The following is a 19,335-nucleotide window of genomic DNA, read 5'->3' as shown; positions in this document are numbered from 1 at the left end:
TGATTCCTTGCCCTTCTTCCGTCAGTGAGAGAGCAACAGATCATCCCATGTTTCCATGTTTTAGAAATCGCAGGATGTGGGAGACATTTCAAAAACCTGGATTTCTTACCTAAAATCCAAGAAACGCTGTCGGAAGAGCACACAGCAGCTTGATGGTGAACCCTCTTGTACATTGCTTTCAACCTAAAACCTGGATTTTAAAATCCGCGTATCCAAATGGCCCCAATATGGAAGCAATGGTTGGATGAGAGTTGTGCTACGATGACAACTCATCATATATATCAATATTGGACGGTTGAGGGGCACAAAATTGGATGATCTTAACCATTCATTTTTTAAGAATGGACTTTCAAGGAGGTTTCTCTACCGTGCCATTCATTTTACACAGAACATATTGGACGGTTAGGATCATCCTACTGAAAAAAAATTTGAGCCGAGGAGGAACAAATGAATGGTTTAGATCATCAAATTATGTGAGCCCCACTCTCACAAGTCGAGTGAAGCGTAAAAAAATACAGATAAAAACTAGGGCACAGGTCTCTCTCTCTGCCCTTAAACGGAAAAGAGAGAAGAGGAGCAGCAAACAAGTCTCTTCCAAGGGAAACTGGAGGGAAAATACAGTAGAAAATGGTAAACCCATTACCTCAGTTGCATCAATTTCATTCTTGATACATTTATATGTTTGAAACCCATGAAAGATTTTGTTAATTATTTGTCTTTTCCATATTAAAACTCATGGATTTTGGTCTTGATCTTCTTCTAACAATGGGCAGCTTTTCATGAACAAAACATCTTTTTGGGTGCAATGGATAGTTCATTGAGAGCCTATACAGGACTTTTATTTTTCAAGATTAATGTTGCATGTTTTCTCTGTTGATTCTTGGGTAACAAAATACTATGGACATGTTTCTAATCTATTAGAACTTTGGGTATTGTTTAACTGTATCAATATGCTCTTACATAGTTAACACACAGTAAAGCATTTACCAGTCTCCATTGTCATGCATAACTATCTTTATTGCAAGTGGCTGGAGGCTTTAGCGAAGTGATGAGGGTTGGTAGGTGTTAGAAGTGTAAGTGTGTGTAGATGCCTAAGGCCATAGTGGTCATTGTATCCCTAACTCACTCTTTCTTTCTCTCTTTCTCTCTTTCTCTCACTCAACATGGTATCAGAGCCCTAGGGTTGTGGTGCCCTAGGGACCACCATTGAAGCCTCCACATCTTATTCTTCTTCTCCCTTGAAACCTTAACCCTAATTTTTAAACCCTAACATTGAAACCCCTTGAAACCCTAAGCCAAACCTTAATCCTTGCCGCCCTCTTTCTTCCCGGCTCTACCTCCACTCCCTGCAACTCCCGCCCCTATCTGCTACCCTCTCCGACTTTTCTGACAACACCCACATCCTTCTTCTCCCTTTTTTGCCTTGCCGGAAGCCTCTTCCAGCCCCTCTCGCCCTTCCTTGCTACCCCCAACCCCCCCCTCCCCCCCCCCCTCCCCCCCCGGGACCTCACTTAGACACCTTCCTACCATTTCCACCCCTCTTTTTCCTTCAACTTGACCTCCTAAACCCCTTTTTTAACTCACTTCTCCTTTCCTCTTTCCTTTTTCTTTTATCTTCCCAATTGGTTTAAACGCCTCTCGATGTCTCTTTACTTATCTCCTGCGGCTCCGATTTTGTCCCTAGCCTCTCATCCTTTTTCTTTGGCTAGTACTTCTCGCCCCTATTACCCTATGTTTCTGTTTCGGGGCCGCGGTCTCTTCACTGGACAATTTTTGTGACTTTTTGTATGGTATTTCCCTTCGTAGCCTCTTCTTTGCTGGTGTGGTTGAGAGCCTTTCTCGATTTCTAATGTCATAGATCCTCCCGTCCTTACGGATCCCCCTGTCATCCCCTCTCCCGCTGACAGCGTCTCCACTCTACCCACGGCTCTCTCATCTAGGTACACCCCTTCCACTTATTCTCCCTCTTTGGAGCCTCTTTTTCCTCAAATGACATCGGAGAAATTAGATGGCTCCAATTATCTCAGCTGGCGCCAGGCTGTAGAGACATATCTTCTTGCCAGGCGTCTGGTGTCCCTGTAGACACCCCATTTTGACCGTACCCTAATCTCTCCATGTTTGAGCAAAACCCCATCAAACTAATGCTCTAGGGTTCCAAATTTCACCCTAAACTAGGTTAAGGTCCCATCTAGGTCCCCGCAAAATTTCATCAAAATCCGAGCGCGTTTACCTGGCGAACGAGTCAAGCAATGTCGTGGTGCAAGTTTGCAGAAGGGGGTGTATTATCCTGGAGAGAGCAGAACCAAGTTGGAATAAGACACGATTCTGTGTGCGTTTATAAAACATTGCGCAACCGCGCGCCTCATCAAAGTAGTGTGCCAATATCAACTTTAAAAAAAAAAATCTATATAAACCAAATTCGAGCTGATTTTCAAAAAGAGGTTTTCTTAAAAAAAAAAAAAACCAAATGAGAGAGAGAGAACAGAGGAGAAAATACCCAAACCTTTATCTTCTTCTCCGACGGGATCTCCAGCGAGCTCCGATCCGAACCTCCAGCCATGGCCTTCCTTCTATTGTTAGTTTCTGTTTTTCTTTTTTTTCTTCTTCTCAGGATCTCAAACCTAGAGATAAACTCCTAAATCCTTAGATCACCCCACCTAGGGTTTTTGTTTTGTTTTCCGATCTTTCTCATCGATCTCTAATGGCATCTTTCACATCCTTAAACATCTCATACTCTAGATCGATGTTCATCAACCTTAGATCTACGAATTTGTTGAGAAAAGCCTCAGATCTGCAAAGAGGAGTTGTAAATAGAGAAAGAGGGTGATTATCAAATCCTAATTCGGTTTTTTCAGATCAAAGGCCATCTCTCCGGCGGAGGCTTGCCGAAATCCGGCAATAAATCTTTGTGTTTCATTTCAAATCTGCCTTCTTCTTCTCCGGATAAATTCCGGACTAACTCCGGTCAAGCTCCGATTGAGCTCCAGCGTGCTCTGGCCAGGAAAAGTGAGAGATCTGTGAAAAATTGAGAAATATAAAAAAATAATCAAGAGAAGAGTTGAAAGAGATCCAAAGAGATCCGAGCAAGCTTGTGATAGATTGACAAATTTTTTCTTCTTCTCCAACTCTGGCGAAATCGCAGCAATTTCCATCAAATCTCGATGAATACAACCGGTTGATATATCGGAGCTCCGGTATATTACAGATTCCTCATTTTCCCTCTTCAAAAAACTTGAGATTTCTTCAATTCAGTTTGTTCAAATTCAAGTAATTTTTCATGATGTCGAAGATTTGATGCTATCATAGTCTTAACTTGGTTTGCATTGATTATAATTTCAGCACTATTTTGGAATAATTCTCCACAACAGAATTTAATATTAGCATCATTTGAATTTAGCTCTGCTTAAGATTTGATAAATTAGCACCATCTCAAGTAGATTTCTGCATCATTTTTTTTATCAATACTATTCTCAAAATGTTTTTTTTGCAATGGTCGCCATCATTGTTTTGGGTGGATTCGTCCTATCTCGAGTGGATGTGAAAAAGGGGTGGAATGGGATGATGAACCAACTGAAGAGCAGGGAGTCTCTGAAATGCTCCCTAGTGTAGCTCACTATGTGCTCAAAGTTCTGAAAAGAAAGTGGATCCTATTGTTACTAGCACTGAGGAAAATGAATGGGACCGACTTTTGCGTATGAGGTGGGAAAGATATCAGAGTGAGGAGGAAGCTGCTTTTGGTCGAGGAAAGCGCTTGAGAAAAGCCGTTTCTTACAAGGAAGCATTTCCTTTGCAACCAAGTGATGCTTCACGTGAGAGTGGAAATGAAGAGGAAGACCCCGAACAACAGCCAGAATATACACCTGCTGGCCGAGCTCTAAAACAAAAGTTTGCTAAGCTCCGTGCTAGACAAAAAGAATGGCTTGCTCAGAGGCATACAACTGAAGGGTCTTTTTCCATTGAACACCAGCTTAGACCTGAGTCACAACCCCACTTCCCTAACAACCCCATCAGAGAAGGAGAGAGTCTGGAATTCATCAGATCTATAGGCTATCGCAGAGACCAGGCTGTAATCAACTCGAAGGATAACAAAATAACTCAGCCATCAAATGCCTGGAATTCATCAGATCTATAGGCTGTCGCAGAGACCAGGCTGTAATCAACTCGAAGGATAACAAAATAACTCAGCCATCAAATGCACCGAGGAACAGGAGAGATTCAATTTCAAAGCCAGGTAGGAGCTCAAGGCACAGCTACAAAAGTTTTCAGAGCTCTTATCTGGATCTATCTGTTAGACCCCCTGGTACTTTTACTCCGAACATGTTCTTACCAAAACACCAGTTTCAAAGCACAAGCTTGAGGCCATCAGTGCCTCCTAACAATCTATTACCAGTTTTGGGACTATGTGCTCCCACTACTAGTCAAATAGATTCAACACCAAGGAACTTTCAGTCTTATCCGAACCTACCAAGGTCAAACTGTGAACAGACTGACATTCACTCTCCACACATCACTGTTTATGAATCTCTTATCTACTCTGCATGGCTCCGGTTATCCAGTGAAGTTGATTATGCAATAAGAATGATGTTCATTAAGGAGGTGATGGAACTTGTAGAGTTGATACCATTGAGGGAAGCATTGGTTGGATTGCCTGGTGTCAGTAGGCTTTCAAGTGAGCAGCGTAGGAGGCTAAATATTGCTGTTGAGCTTGTCGCCAAGCCCTCTATAATAGTCATGGATGAGCCAACCTCCAGGCTCGATGCCAAGGCAGCAGCTATTGTGATGAGAACAGTGAGGAGCACCGTGGACTTAGGAAGAGCAGTGGTGTGCGCAATTCATCAGCCCGGCATTGACATATTCGAGGCTTTTGATGAGTTTTCTTATTAGGGCGATGAAGGCGATAGCCCAAGCCCACCCTTAGAGGGATTTATTGGATCATGATAGTACCCTCTCCTCTCTTCTTTCCTCTTATTTAGTTTTGAGTTAGATTCTGAAGATAAACGGGTTATTCAGGTGAGATTATCTTAAAGCTTATTATACTCATTCCTATTTATTTAAATAAATTGTTAATAAGAAGAAGGAGATCAGATGACTACTCTATTCGATATTATCGACATGAGTACTGTCTGATCTCAAGGCGGGATTAGAAATATTATCATGTGTATATGATATCAGATGATTACTTTGGCATCATCTGATTTCATTGGAGTCCCCGTATTGGGGTTTGTGGTTGGTTTTGAAGTGTTTTGATATTGTTTTACTTTATTAGGCTATCCAGCGGCTGGTCTGGACTAATTAATGTTATTTATCATTTTATGATTGCCATTAGATTGTATATTCTTCTTTGCTTAGCACTTGATTTATTCTTAGAATAAAATTTGCGATTATCTGGTAGCCTTTCTTCTCTTTTTGATAGACTAACACAGTCTTATAGATTTTGTTAAAATTCTTTGATATTAGAATTCCCTCTCGTTGAAAGGGCGATGAAGGCGCTAGCCCAAGCCCATCTCTAGGGGACTTGCACAGTCCGAATAGCATTCTATTTTCTCAAAGGACTTGCCTAGTCTTTTAGATCCAAATCTTTGGAGACAGGCATTGTCTCATTAATGAATCAACCTGAGTTAACCTCTAGAAGACTACCTCTAGTCTCATAGGTCTTAAACCCTCATTTTTGTGCGTCGTTTGGTTTTGGGAGAACACCCTACCCGGCTTGGCAACATACCCCTTACCCTTATGGGTATTGGGTTGCACATTTGTTGCACCCTAGGGCTAGGTAGCTGTCCGGCCCGGCTGGGTGTTTTACCTTTGCCAAATATGCACAAAGTCTCTTTTTCCTTGTTAGTATTTTTCTCTATCCTACCTCTGTGTCTAAGAGACTTACCTAGTCTCATTTTCTTGCTAAACCTCCTCTTTGTGCATCGTTTGGTTTTGGGAGAACATCCTACTCGGCTTGGCAACATACCCCTTACTCTTATGGGTATTGGGTTGCACATTTGTTGCACCCTAGGGCTAGGTAGCTGTCCGGCCCGGCTGGATGTTTTACCTTTGCTAAATATGCGCAAGGTCTGTTTTTCCTTGTTACTTGTGAGTTTTATCTTAGCTTGATAGTCTCACTAGCACCCTTCTTTATCTCTTTTTCTTTTAGGAGACAGGCTTTGTCTCATTAACACCTCCTTCTTAGAATCCTATTTTCAGAGTCAGTCCTTAGCCTAGGAGTCTGTCCTTAGCTAGAGAGTCTGTTTTTCTTTCAGGAGTCAGTCCTATCATCATAGGGGTTAGGATTTTATCTAACCTCTCATCAAATCTTGTGTTTTTCTATCCGCTCTTGTAAGGTATAGGATGCTGTCCAACCCTTGCAGAGTTGTTATTCTGTTCATTTCCCTCCGCAAAGCATAGGATGCTGTCCAACTTTTGCGGGATATCAGGAGTCTGTCTTCCCCTTATGATGATAGGATTTGTCCCCTTTGAATCAAAAATACTTAAAAACAACAAAAACATCTAAAAAACCAAAAATCTCAAAAATCTTGAGTCATTAGGAGTAGTTAGGAAATCTGTTCCGAACTACGTTGGCTTGATCCCTTTCAACAGGGTACGTAGTGCAGCTTGGGATCCACATCCCAAGTCCAGCCAAACCTTTAAAAATAAGCATTTTAAATCATTCAAAATTATAAAAATCTTTCAAAATATTGTTTTTTCGAAAGGATCTTCCTCTAGAGTTAGGAAGTTGTCCTAGTTAGAGAGTTTTTGAGTCAGGAGTTGCTCCCTTGTTCGTTATTTGTTTGTTGTGTGTTTTATTTGTTTGTGTTAGAGTTAGGAGTGAGTCCTAGCTAGGAGTTTTACGCCTCCGTCCGGTCAGTTGGCGATCCACACCGCCAATTGATGACTAGGTCTAAGATGCGATAGATCCTACTGTTTTCTTTAGGATATACAGCTTAGTTACACATAGATTATAGGAACCACCTGCATTAGCTTAGAGCTAACCTGCATTTAGTTAGAGCATATAGGGTGTCCTAAAATCTACAATCCATTAGAATTTAAATAATCACACAAGAAGCTTTAAGAACTATTCTGGTCTTTTAGATCGAGTCTAGGATAGAGGTCTAGATGTCTTAGGCATCATAGCTTAGAATAGGTGCGAAGAACTACGTTGCCTTGATTCTCGTGGAGGCGGGGATACGTAGGCTTCTTTGGATGAACATCAGATCATCTAAAGACTCGGGCCTAGGTATAGATTAGAGTTTTAGGGTTGTATGGTATCGAGTCATTTTCTATGTTTTGCAGTGTTTTCTTACTTTATTGCGCAGACCTTATACTTTTTTGGTGTGTCATGCATGTGTTTGTTCATCAGAACTTAGACACCCATTAGGCATGTCACTTATAACCTAGCTATGCTTAGGTGACACATGTTTCTTTTATTTTATCCTGTGTGCCTTTGATTTCATCTCCGAGACATGCATGATTAGATAGACGTCTTCTCGGAGATATTCATTCCTATTTCATATGATTTTCGCCCAAAGCTCTTCAAAATTATTAAGTAAATGGCATAAGAGACCAGGTGTTTGCACTTGGGCGGATGAGGTGCTCTTTAGACCTTCCGAATTCGTAACCAGGCACGAACCTTATTTTATATCTCTGGTTATCCGTTGCAACAGAGCATAGTATGGGATCCAAGGCCCATTTGCCTTTTTCCTTGGATGGCGACTCTTCTTTGTTTAAGGTACGCCTCGAATCTGGGCTAGTCCCCGAATCGAGAGGTATCTCACCTTTTGTATCGCCACTCATGCTGTGAGGGGCACTTCTTTCGAGAGTTCCTTGGTAGAGCTCTCCATTCACGTGGATGATCCATAGAGACTGTTAGCGCGTGGGGGTACGTCCCTCACCGCACCCTCTCTCGGATCGGGGTCCACAGTCCCTTATTGAGCGAGATCCTCCTTCCTCCTCGGATCCGTCATATGGCAGGTGGCGCTAGGATGATGCCATGATCCGCACCCTCCTGGCAAAGCATGGTTCCTTCTGTAGCACGACCGATGGTGAGCCTGACCTCTGCCAAGGCCATTTGGGATCATACTGCTCTTCCTTACTCTGGGGCTGATAGCCTCACCCGCAGTTTTACTACATATTCTGAGTGGATTCATCTTGAGCGCGGGGATTGTTGGGTATATAATATAACCCATGTATGTTCTAATATAAGCCCAATAAGATAATGGACCGGTGTAGTGGGCCTATTTGGGCTAGAGCCCACTAACCTATTAAAACCCTAGTGTATCTAATATATATAGGGGCTGGAGGCAACAAACTTGGTATTCCAAACTAGATACCTTGGGTGTAATGCTTCAAGCAACCTTGCTTGACCTAATTTCCTCTAACAATCTTGAAGCATTAGAGGAAAAAGCCCTAATGGTCTTTCGTTTTTGGACGTGAGTTTCTTCTAAAAACCATCTCGTTTTGGATCGTCTGCCTCTTAAATAAAAAAGGACGAAGTCGGTTCCTTTCTCAATCAAATTCGTTGAATCGATTTTTTGAGCATGGATTTCTACTTGTCAAAGAATCGTTTTGGGCGTGCCTCTCTTGTGAAACAACTGTTTAGATTTGGGTTTGGTTTCAACTTTTAAAACTTACTCTGATTGGGAATTCTACACACACAGACGTTGGGTACCATCGATTGAAGCCCTCTCATCTTTGATTGTTTTCTCACGGTGGTTTGGCAAGGAGCCGATCAAAATTTGGCCGTGGGTTTTGCCGGGAGGATTGGCGTTTTTTTTTAGTTAAAACCCATCTTGCAGATACCAATTTTTTCGGTTGTTCTTGGTGGCTGAAACCGATCTTGCAGAAACCATTTCATATTGTGCAACAAGGGAGTTTCAATCAAACCCATCCTTGAATTGAAACAAGGGTCGATTGGGGTGACTCTCTGATTTTAGTAACTCTCTCTCTCTCTCTCTCTCTCTTTGAAACCACGTTGCAAGTACTCGGTGGTTTGGGGAGATCAATTCCATCAATTGATGTGGGTTTTTGTTACAAGGTTCTGCTATTGCCATACCTTGATTGTTACCTTTATTAACCTTGGGTAAAGAATTCGACATGAAAAAACCTCGGTGTTGTTAACACCATTCTTGGTACGAAAGTAAGTTTTTGAAAGGCAAGGAATTGCCCTTGATCTAGCCCATTATATGAAAAAAAATACTTTCCTTATGGGGATGCAGTGAGTGCAAACCAATTGAGACACCATTTTGATTATACCAAGAAGCTGATCTCTAAGGCAGAGACAGTGTGTGGATCAGTTAAATTATTCTAAACTGATTGGTAGTCTCATGTATGTTTTGTGTTGCACTAGGCCAGACATAACCTTTACAGTTGGCATGCTGAGTCGTTTCACTAGTAATCCTGGCCATGAGCACTTGGATGCCCTTACGAGGCCGATGAGATACCTTAAGGGTACTCAAGATTATGCTCTTTGTTATGGTGGCCACCCTATCCTATAAGGATATTCTGATGAATCATGGGGATCAGAATTATGGGACAGCAAATCTACTGCTGTTGTGTGGAAGTCAAATTTAAACTTTATGCTCTAACTTCAGTTGCAAATGAAGTAAAAGAGATAAAGAATCTAATTATGGTTATGGATGTTCCACTGACCCGGTTGAGGATTAGTTCCTTCAGTGTGTTCTATGATAATCAAGCAACAAGTATGGTTGTGAAGAACTCACTCTTTAATGGTAAGAGGAGATATCTTAGGCTGAAAAATGACATGCTGAATTATCTCAAGAACACGGGATTATCACTTTGATTGATACGAAATCGAAGGATAATAGGTCGAAGCTCTCACAAAAGGGATTGACCAAAGATCGAATATTCAAAATTGTGGGGGAGATGGGGTTAAAGTCTGTATAGACAGGACTTAACCTACATCCATGTTATTTTGAATCTTCGAATCTCCTTTTTGGCCAAGATAGGCACTTGATATATTTCGATGATGTTTACAGTTGTTGTGTGTCATTCCACATTTGATGACATGTCTTTTTTGGAAAATGTTGTACATTCCAAACTTGATGATACAGCTTAACTCAAATATGGATAAGATGACTGTAACATTCCAAAAAGAAACATGAAATGATTCTTTGCAAAAGAAACTATTTGATCTTGTTCTTTAATGAAACTTGACAATTAGGAATGGTTATTTGCAAAAGAAGTTGTTTAGGTCTTGTTCTTTATTGAAACTTGACAATGATGCTTATGGTGAGAGTGATACTGATACTTTTTCCGCCATTTTGAATTGTACTAAGTTCTTCTTCGGGTAGAACTAGATACTTTCGTGAATTATGGAATTGTACTAAGTTCTTCTTCAGGTAGAACTAGATACTTTTGTGTTTTACACAATGATTGGATTCATTTTCATGAAATTCATATTTGGTAATTCACAGGGATTGGCGAAAAAGGAGGAGCTTGTCTTGATTTGGACTTTGATGAAGATGACTTACTTGATGAGTAAATCTTGTAAAGTCATAAAGACTATGCTTGCATTTCAGTATGCATAGAGTTCACTTTTTTGTGGAACTTTATTTTGGATCTCGATGAGAATCATACCCCATGAATGAATTCATCTAAGATCAGTGGGGTTCACTTATATGTGAAACTACCTTTTGGTTCAGTTTAACTTGTTGTATATCTAAAACTCTTGGTTTGTCATAAAAGGATTCATGTTTTCAGTTGGATTACAGATCTTTTATGATATAGACCATATGGTGATGTGGATGATTCAATATTTTGTTTTGAACATTACACTATCTATCTATTGGATTGTGCTATATGTAGAACATAGGAGGAGATTGTTGGGTATATAATATAACCCATGTATGTTCTAATATAAGCCCAATAAGATAATGGACCGGTGTAGTGAGCCTATTTGGGCTAGAGCCCACTAACCTATTAAAACCCTAGTGTATCTAATATATATAGGGGCTGGAGGCAACAAACTTGGTATTCCAAACTAGATACCTTGGGTGTAATGCTTCAAGCAACCTTGCTTGACCTAATTTCCTCTAACAGGGATGACTCTCTCTCTATCCACTACCGACGTTTTGTCTCTCTTTGCCAGCAGTTGGACGCATTTCTGCCTCTCACCTCTAATCTGACGGTCATCGCTCGTCCCGCGCGGGACCAGCTTCGGACTATTCATTACCTCTACTCCTTGGGACCAGACTTTTTTGCCTTTCAGACAGTAGTTGATTGGATCTGGTGCCCTCCCCTCTGTCACTGAGATTTACTCACGAGCCCAGCAGTGCCTACCGGGTGGACCTTACACTGCTCTCCCTTTCGAGGGATCTGTCCTTGCTGCATATGATTGAGGTTTTTGTTTTGCCCGTGGTGGCGGCTTTGTTGGTCGTGGTACAGGCCGCAGCGGCCGTGGTGGTAGTGGCCGTGATTTTGGTGGTGGCAGAGGTTCTGGTGTCCGTGGATGCTCATATTGTACTCACTGTCTCCTGGAGGGACACCATGTCGATATTTGCCATACCATTCATCTAGAGCTTCGTCTCTCCCCCTCTGCTCATCTCGTTGCGGCTGATCCCCTTGATACTATGCCACCGCCCTCCATTCTTGGTAGTGTTTAACAGGCCACCGCAAGTGATACTTTTACAGTCTCCAGGGTAGACTATGAGGAGTTGCAGCGCCCTTCGTCTTAGCAGCCATTCACCCACTGCGGGTTTTCCCCAGCTAGGTAGTTCACCTGCTTCTCTCCTTACTAGCTCCAGCTCCTAGAATATTGATTCTGGGGCATCGAACCACCTAACAGGTAATTCCACTTTCCTGAGTTCTTTTCGCCCATTTCCTTACGCTTCTCACTCTGTGACATTAGCTGATGGGACCACCACTCCCATCTCTGGTATTGGTACACTTCCACCACATTCTGGTTTCACTTTATCTTTTGTCCTATGTGTACCTAAGTCTCCTTTCAATTTATTTTTTGTTAGTCAAATTACTAAGCATCTTAGCTACTCTGTCTCATTCTTTCCCTCTTAGACGATTGGCTCGGGCCGTGAGGTGGATGGACTCTATCACCTCGACAATTCTCCACCCCGTACTGCTTTACACAGTTCTGTAGACTCCTCTTTGTGGCATTGTCATCTCGGTCTTGCTTCTATCCAGAAGCTTCGACAGACGTCTGTTGTGTCCTCTTCTGTTCAGTTTTTTCATTGCGAGTGTTGTGAACTTGGGAAGCACCATCGTGTGTCTTTTCCCTCTAGGGTACTTAGTCGAGTCTCGCATCATTTTGATTTAGCGCACTCTGATGTATGGGCTCTTTCGAGGACTATGTCACTTTCTAGATATAGAAATTTAGTTTTTTGTGGATGATTTTTCTTGGAGATTAGCAAAGGTTGTTTAGGAAATTCTTGATATTTGTAGGGAGTTGTCTTTGTTTAAGTACATTTTGAGGAGTGTCATTGATGTGATGAACACTTTAGCTACTAAAGAATCAATCATTTAGACTTTATATTGGGCTAGCTTTGTTATTTTTGTTTGTTATTCTTTCTTGCAAGCTTTGCTATTGTTGTTTGTTATTCTTTCCTGTTTACTTTCCTTGGGTCATCTCATTGCCCTATTTTAGCTTTGTACTGCTTATGTTTTTAATGCCGATCCCAACTAGTTTGGGACAAAGGCTTAGTTGAGTTAAGTTGACTGCTTATGTTTTTAACACAATCCTCTATCTCATTGTTCAAAAACAAAAGATTCAACCATTGTTTTTAATACAGTCCTCTATCTAATTGTCAGATGGTTCCCGGGTTCTTTTTCTTGTATTGACCATCTTGGTCCCCATTCTTTAATGAATTTTTACCATGCAAAAAAAAAAACTTTGAAATGGTTCTTTCAGTTCCATTGTCTTGTATTTATGCCCATGTTTACTTGCAATATGTATTCCTTATGCTATTTTAAAGGAGAAATTACAACTCACTCCTAATTTTCAATGATATTAATGTTAAGTACCATCTTGGTCCCCATTCTTTAATGAAGTTTTACCATGAAAAAAGAAGAAGAAAAGACTTTGAAATGGTTCTTTCAGTTCCATTGTCTTGTATTAATGCCCATGTTTACTTGCAATATGTATTCCTTATGCTATTTTAAAGGAGAAGTTACAATTCACTCCTAGTTCTCAATGATTTAAGTTTCTCTTGTTTTTTTTTTGAGTTGTTTGATTTACTTTCTAGTCATAATATCATTTGTTTAAGATCATTTTCAGCGTATTGTTTTTTTTTGTGCAGTTGTTTGAACTATTATAATAAGCATTATATGTAACATTTCATATTCTGTTAATTTGTTCTAGTCAGGGCGAAAGGAAACTGTTTTAGATTTAGCGAAGTTTGTTGACAAGGGTGTCCAAGTCAAGCTGACTGGTGGAAGACAAGGTCAGTCTAGATTTGCCATTATTGCTTAAACTTCATCAGCTGCAACTCAATTCCATTATTTTTTACCACTTTTTCTGAAGATTGAATCCTTTTGATTATTTATTTGTCATGTAATTTTTTAACAAATATAAGTTTCCCTTGGACCTAACTTGCATATTGTTACACCTTTTTGTGGGTTTCAAACTTCCATGCATTATACATAATACTTCTTTCAAAATTTGTACCCTTTTAACTGTTTTTTTTTGTTTTTTTCACAAACCGCCATAGATTTCACATACCGCCATCCAGTGACGTGCAATATATATATATATATATATATATATATATATATAGAGAGAGAGAGAGAGAGAGAGAGAGAGAGAGAGAGAGAGAGAGAGAGAAAAGAGTTGTTGCGCTCGAGCACAGAAACAGGGGGGGTGGACATTGTGGGGTGATCCTAACCATTCATTTGGAAGGCCCCGTCATGGATGGGGGGCCTACCAAAAATCAGCTCCATTGGATCACCAATGGGTGTCCATTTGTGGGGCCAAAAATGGACAGATACTGTTTGTCCACAAATCTGTCCATTTTTTGCCCCACAAATGGACACCCTAAGGTGATCCAATGGAGCTGAATTTTTGGTGGACACCCATGAAAGGGCCCATCAAATGAATGCTTTGGATCCCACCCAAAATGTGGCACCACCCTGTTTCTGTGCTCGAGCGCAGCTAAGCTTAGCTGCTCTCGAGCGCAGCAACTCTATCCTATATATATATATATATATATATATATATATATATATATATATATATATATCTTTGGCTTTTTTCTAGTCATTAGAAGTGTCCCCTGTAGGACAGCGGCCATACAATGTAGTTGTAACTTGTAACTTGTAACTAATCCAACAAAGTGATAAGTACTGTAAAGACCATCAGAAGTTTCTTCTTGGTATCATGTTTTTTTAACTTTCAACTGATTACTGGAACTAAATGTAAAAATTGAGATTTGTTATCTTTTATTTTGTGGAAATAAAGTCTTTAAGCAACTATTTCCTAACATTGTGTGCAGGATCTTTCAGGCCAGTTACCATTTTCATTGCTGTTTGCATGAAGTGTCCTTGTTATTTCAAATTTTGACAGACAAAAGATTAGTTGTAAATAGAATATACTCCATTGTCTGTGCTTTTTTTTCCCGTCTTTTGACATCCCGTCTCAATTATATGTCGGTTAGGAGTACGATGTTGGAGTCTTGGCCATGATATCTTTCTTGGAGATCTTGATTTAAATGCTTTTTTTTATAAGTAAACTGGGATTGAACCTCCGACCTCAGGGTGAAAGAACATAATCTTTACCAGCTGAGCTAGAGGCTCAACTCCAGTTCTTGATTTAAACGATCTAATTATAATTTGGAAAATGATGTGGGCACTGCCGGCAGTCCTCATCCCTGTCCAACCGTACATGTGGAACATGTATATGGTGGCGGGCCTTGATCTAGTGGGGTCACTACCTTGCTTGCACATCCCCACTTACCATGGTCAGATGAACCTAACCCTTGACCAGGCCTTGATCAAGAGGTTAGGTTCATCCAATCATGGTGAGGTCAGCAGCAATGGACTAGACTCTTGGCTACCAGCCTACCACCATATCATTGGATGTAATTGCTGCCATGGTATGGTAGCCGGAGCCCTTCGTTAGTGAGGACTGCTGTGGTTCCCACGGCATAAATCTTGTAACTTTTAACCTAATTTATGGTACACAACTGAATGATCTTTTATTCTTATAGTCACAGGGACTTTGAAAGGATATGATCAACTGCTGAACCTCGTGCTGGATGAAGCAATAGAGTTTCTAAGAGGTATTTATGCTGTGTGATCCATTAATTGGATTTGGATATGATTGCAGATGTCCATCAAAGAGCTAATTTGATTGATTCAATTTGTTATGCGCTCAGTCGCTGTAATTATTAGTCGGGTTATGATTTTGGTTTTGCTGCTCCTTATTAATATATCAGAAGGAAGAGAAAAATAATTATAATAATAATTGTAAAACATTTCTTTCATTTTTGGAAGCAACCCCACCATATTTACCGCCTTTCTTCCTTGTACTTCTTTTGTTTCTAATATCATGAATCATGATGCCACCTCTTATTGGGTACCAAAGTCTATTTTTGTTTTTATAAAGCAGTGATGACCACACCTACCAACTGTAAATTAAACTGCCATTACTCAACCATGACACTGCCTTTTCTTTTTGAATGATAACAGGATTATTAACAAAGAGCACAGAAATATGAGGTACATCCTGTAATCTGCTACAAAATACTCAAAAAACAGCAACCTAAGTTAATCTGATCACATGGAAATAGAGTTCCCAATAAGAGGGTCTGATATAAGACCTAATTACTCAGAAAAATTGAGAAAACAAAAAAAAAAAACACACACACACACACAAGCTTTATCATATTATGGGATGGGATATGGGGTGGGAGACAACATCTTCAACCGTTGACACCTCCCATGAGCAACTGATTTCCAATCCTAAGGATGATGTAAATGGATAGGCCGCAAAAACCATGACAAAGCTATCCCTTAAATCCTACAAATCTTTGGTAATTGCATGCTACCTCACCATGTTGAAACAATTGACACCTTGCCTTGCTGTTCCTTGTTGAAACTGCTTAATTGCTGCATGGTGACATAATAAAGCTTTCTATGAATGAAAAGGTGATTGAGTCTTTGTGTTTATTGTTGCTGTGCTACAGATCCAGATGATCCACTGAAGATTACTGATCAGACCAGGCGTCTTGGCCTAATAGTATGCTCTCTTTTGTCTATTCTTGCGTTTAGATTTTTTTTCACTGAAATTTGTTCCGGTTATATTATAAAAATTCAGTTCTTGAAATAATCAGAGCGTAAAATATTGTAAGGTTTGAAATATCATTACTGACACTGAACTCTAGTAAATAACCGCTATGCTTGTCAGGTGATTTTTTGTACACATCAGATGCCTCATTATATCTACCTGAGGGCTATAATAGTAAAAATCAAATAAAGGGCACATACACTGTCCACATTTGTTAAAATTATGCAGAACTCTCTACTATGGTTAGGCGGAACCCTACCAGCGATACACCATTTCTACAGATGTGGGATTCAATGAAATGCGGAGGTTTATCTTGTTTTTTTAATTTTTGCATTTAATATTACAGCCAAGTTTACAAGCTTATCTAGAAATCAGTTCCCTTCCTGGAAGAAAAAAACAATGGCGCTTTTCCAATTAAGAAAATATCTGAACACGAAATTCTTTGCTACACTTAAAGAGTATATCTATTTCTATCTTTCTTTTTATTGATATCCATCAATTTCTTTGAATCTCCTTTTGTGAAAATATTTGAAATTTATATTCTTCTAGCTGATAACTCTAGGAATTCTGCTGATTATTTTGAGTCGGCCATAAAATTCTGCAAAAACACAGTAAACCTACCTTCATGATTCCTTATGATTACACTTCAAAACCTTTTTATACTGAAGTGCCCACTGCCCTTTTTTTTCAACTTTTCTGTATGCTCAATTGTTGCTGTCCTTTAACCCATTTGGCTTGGCATCAAGTTGCTTGTGGGTGCAAGTTGGAACATTTTATTTGTATATGAATGTCTTGTGGTTTTATGTCCATTTTTTAAAGTATGTGAGGAAGGCATGCCGTGTAGCATCATTTTGAACTCTTAACTTCTTGAAAACATGTGTGTCTTCTCCCACCATTGTTACCTGGGGACATGGCGTGCCTAGTGTCGAAGTTTCCTCAAGTCTTCACCATGGCTACCTCTTGAAATCTAGACGCGGAGGATACTTTGAACAAAACTAAATATTGAGTAAATAAAATAAACTCGTAAGAGAAATAATAAAAAGAGATCCAGTCAATTTCAACTGGAAAAAAAATGAACTAAGAAAGGATTAATTAAAACAAATGGGAGTCTTGCACTCTTGCAATATTATTTCATGTAATAATTTTAAATGCATGTTGTTTCTTGTTGTTCTTGCAGTAAGTTATATGGAATATTTATTTTGTGACATGCCTTGTTTGTTCTAACTGAAATTAAAAAAATAAAAATAAACAATTTTAACTCGGAAAGGATTGACACCTTTTCATCACATCAAGAAGACACGACACGTATACATGTACATGTTCTGGGGCATCTTGGTGTGTCAAGATTCTCCAAAGTGGCTTAAATTGTTGGCACAACAGAATACTAAAAATTAAAATGTCCATATAATACCTACTACGAGTAAGTAGAAAGAATGGGCGACACATGCGCTCCTGCGAGTAGATTCTGCACTTATTGTGCTTCAGAACTCTTTTTGTCCAGTTATTTAAGTGTCGTATTTTGTTAACAGAGTAGCTTACTCTTGCTTGGTAGGGAAAAAGATTGAATAAATCAAAAACCAAAAGAGTGGCTTTCCTACTGATTATTTTACTATGTTTCAGGTTTGTCGAGGGACCGCTGTGATGCTTGTATCCCCAACTGACGGGACTGATGAGATTGCCAACCCCTTTCTCCAGCCCGACGGAGCGTAGGCTTTATCTCTTAATTATCCTTCAATTAACTGCAACATTAAGAGATTAATATGGTTTTTCTTCTAATCCGTCTCCCCTTCTGAGTTTAGGAATGTCATTTTGTTTATAGGAGAGGGGGGGCTGTTGATTGTAAAGACATTGATTGTGTATCTGTGAAATTATAAAAGTAAGCAAGACTAAAGACTCGTTTGAAAACTACTCATTCTCCTACTTATTTGAGCAGATAAAATAGGAATCAGAATCCTCCGAAGCAACTCCGTTTAGCTTTGAAAAATCTATGTTAAATCCCTCTAGACGATAGTCAAGTTCGTGTTATTAACACTTGGGCCGATACCATTAATCATGCTTATCTTGGTATGGAAGTTATACAATAATGGATTACCCAGTGAAACAGGTAAAAGAAAAATATCCATATAAGATTTAATAGTTGGTCCATTCTCATCCTCTGTAAAGTTCTTGTTTTCCTTTGAAATAGTGGGATTTGGAGGAATGGATCGTTGATTGGTCGGATTGCTAAAAAAAAATCCATGGAAAATAAGTTAAGCTGATGATGGAAAATTTGATTTCCATAGAAAAAATTTCCCTAACATCAAAATGGGGTGTCTACGCAACCAAACATGAAAACGCCATTTGGCAAAACGGCGTTTTAAACGCTATTTCAAACGGTACACCAAACACACTCTTAGTCTCTAAAGTAGATGTTTTAAATGCAAACCCCATGATTATAAGTAAGTGGGAATCGGGATTAAATGAGATCAATGTTCCTTGTTGTACTATCTGCAAATCAAACAATCCTTAGAATAGAATGAGGGAAGCTTCAATAGGGTGTGACCACTATGAGACAATGGGCCCCACCTTTGGTTGATCAGAACTGTCTATTTGTTAGGCTTTCCTATGGATCCCCATTCACCCAAAAATGGAGTCAATCATCCAACTTTAACACCAAATAAATAAGTAAAATTGGGTATTGTTAGCGTCCACCTCAAAAGGCATTTCACGGCTGGTCTGTCGCATGTCAGACCAGCCACCTCGTTAATGAAGACAAAAGTTGTTGCCCATTGACGACGTGGCTTTGTCTGACATGAGACAGACCAGCAGAGAAATGCCTTTTGCGATGGACCATAGCAAATCCCAATAAAATTTGTTGTTGAGCATGGACACCAAAAATGATACATAGCCAAAAAAATTCACATTCGAGTGTTGAAAATATAAAGCCAATATTGGATTTTAGGATTGCATGATTGGCCTAATATTTAGATCATAAGATATCCAAAGCAAGGCCTATCTGGTGGACTATTCAGATCAGTCAAAGGTGGAACCCACTGTGTCTTAGTGTCATGGTGGGTGTGCCTCATTAAATTATGATGAGATCATGCCCCAGTGAAGCA

At 39.8% G+C, this 19,335-nt stretch overlaps 1 protein-coding gene across 1 annotated transcript; it reads left to right on the top strand.

Moving 5' to 3' along the window:
- Positions 1-558: 558 nt before the first annotated feature.
- Positions 559-18,214, top strand: LOC143890908 (sm-like protein LSM7). The gene is made up of 5 exons (XM_077395589.1): positions 559-630; positions 13,316-13,397; positions 15,159-15,230; positions 16,137-16,189; positions 17,858-18,214. The coding sequence occupies exons 1-5, from the start codon at positions 628-630 to the stop codon at positions 17,945-17,947; spliced, it is 300 nt and encodes a 99-aa protein (XP_077251704.1). The 5' UTR covers positions 559-627; the 3' UTR covers positions 17,948-18,214.
- Positions 18,215-19,335: the final 1,121 nt, after the last annotated feature.

Source organism: Tasmannia lanceolata, unplaced genomic scaffold, assembly GCF_043159265.1.
Source record: "Tasmannia lanceolata isolate RefF3 unplaced genomic scaffold, GAP_Taslan_0.1 ptg000013l, whole genome shotgun sequence".
Lineage (NCBI taxonomy): Eukaryota > Viridiplantae > Streptophyta > Magnoliopsida > Canellales > Winteraceae > Tasmannia > Tasmannia lanceolata.
Note: the sequence above shows the minus strand (reverse complement) of the source record. Positions and strands in the feature narration are given on the sequence as shown.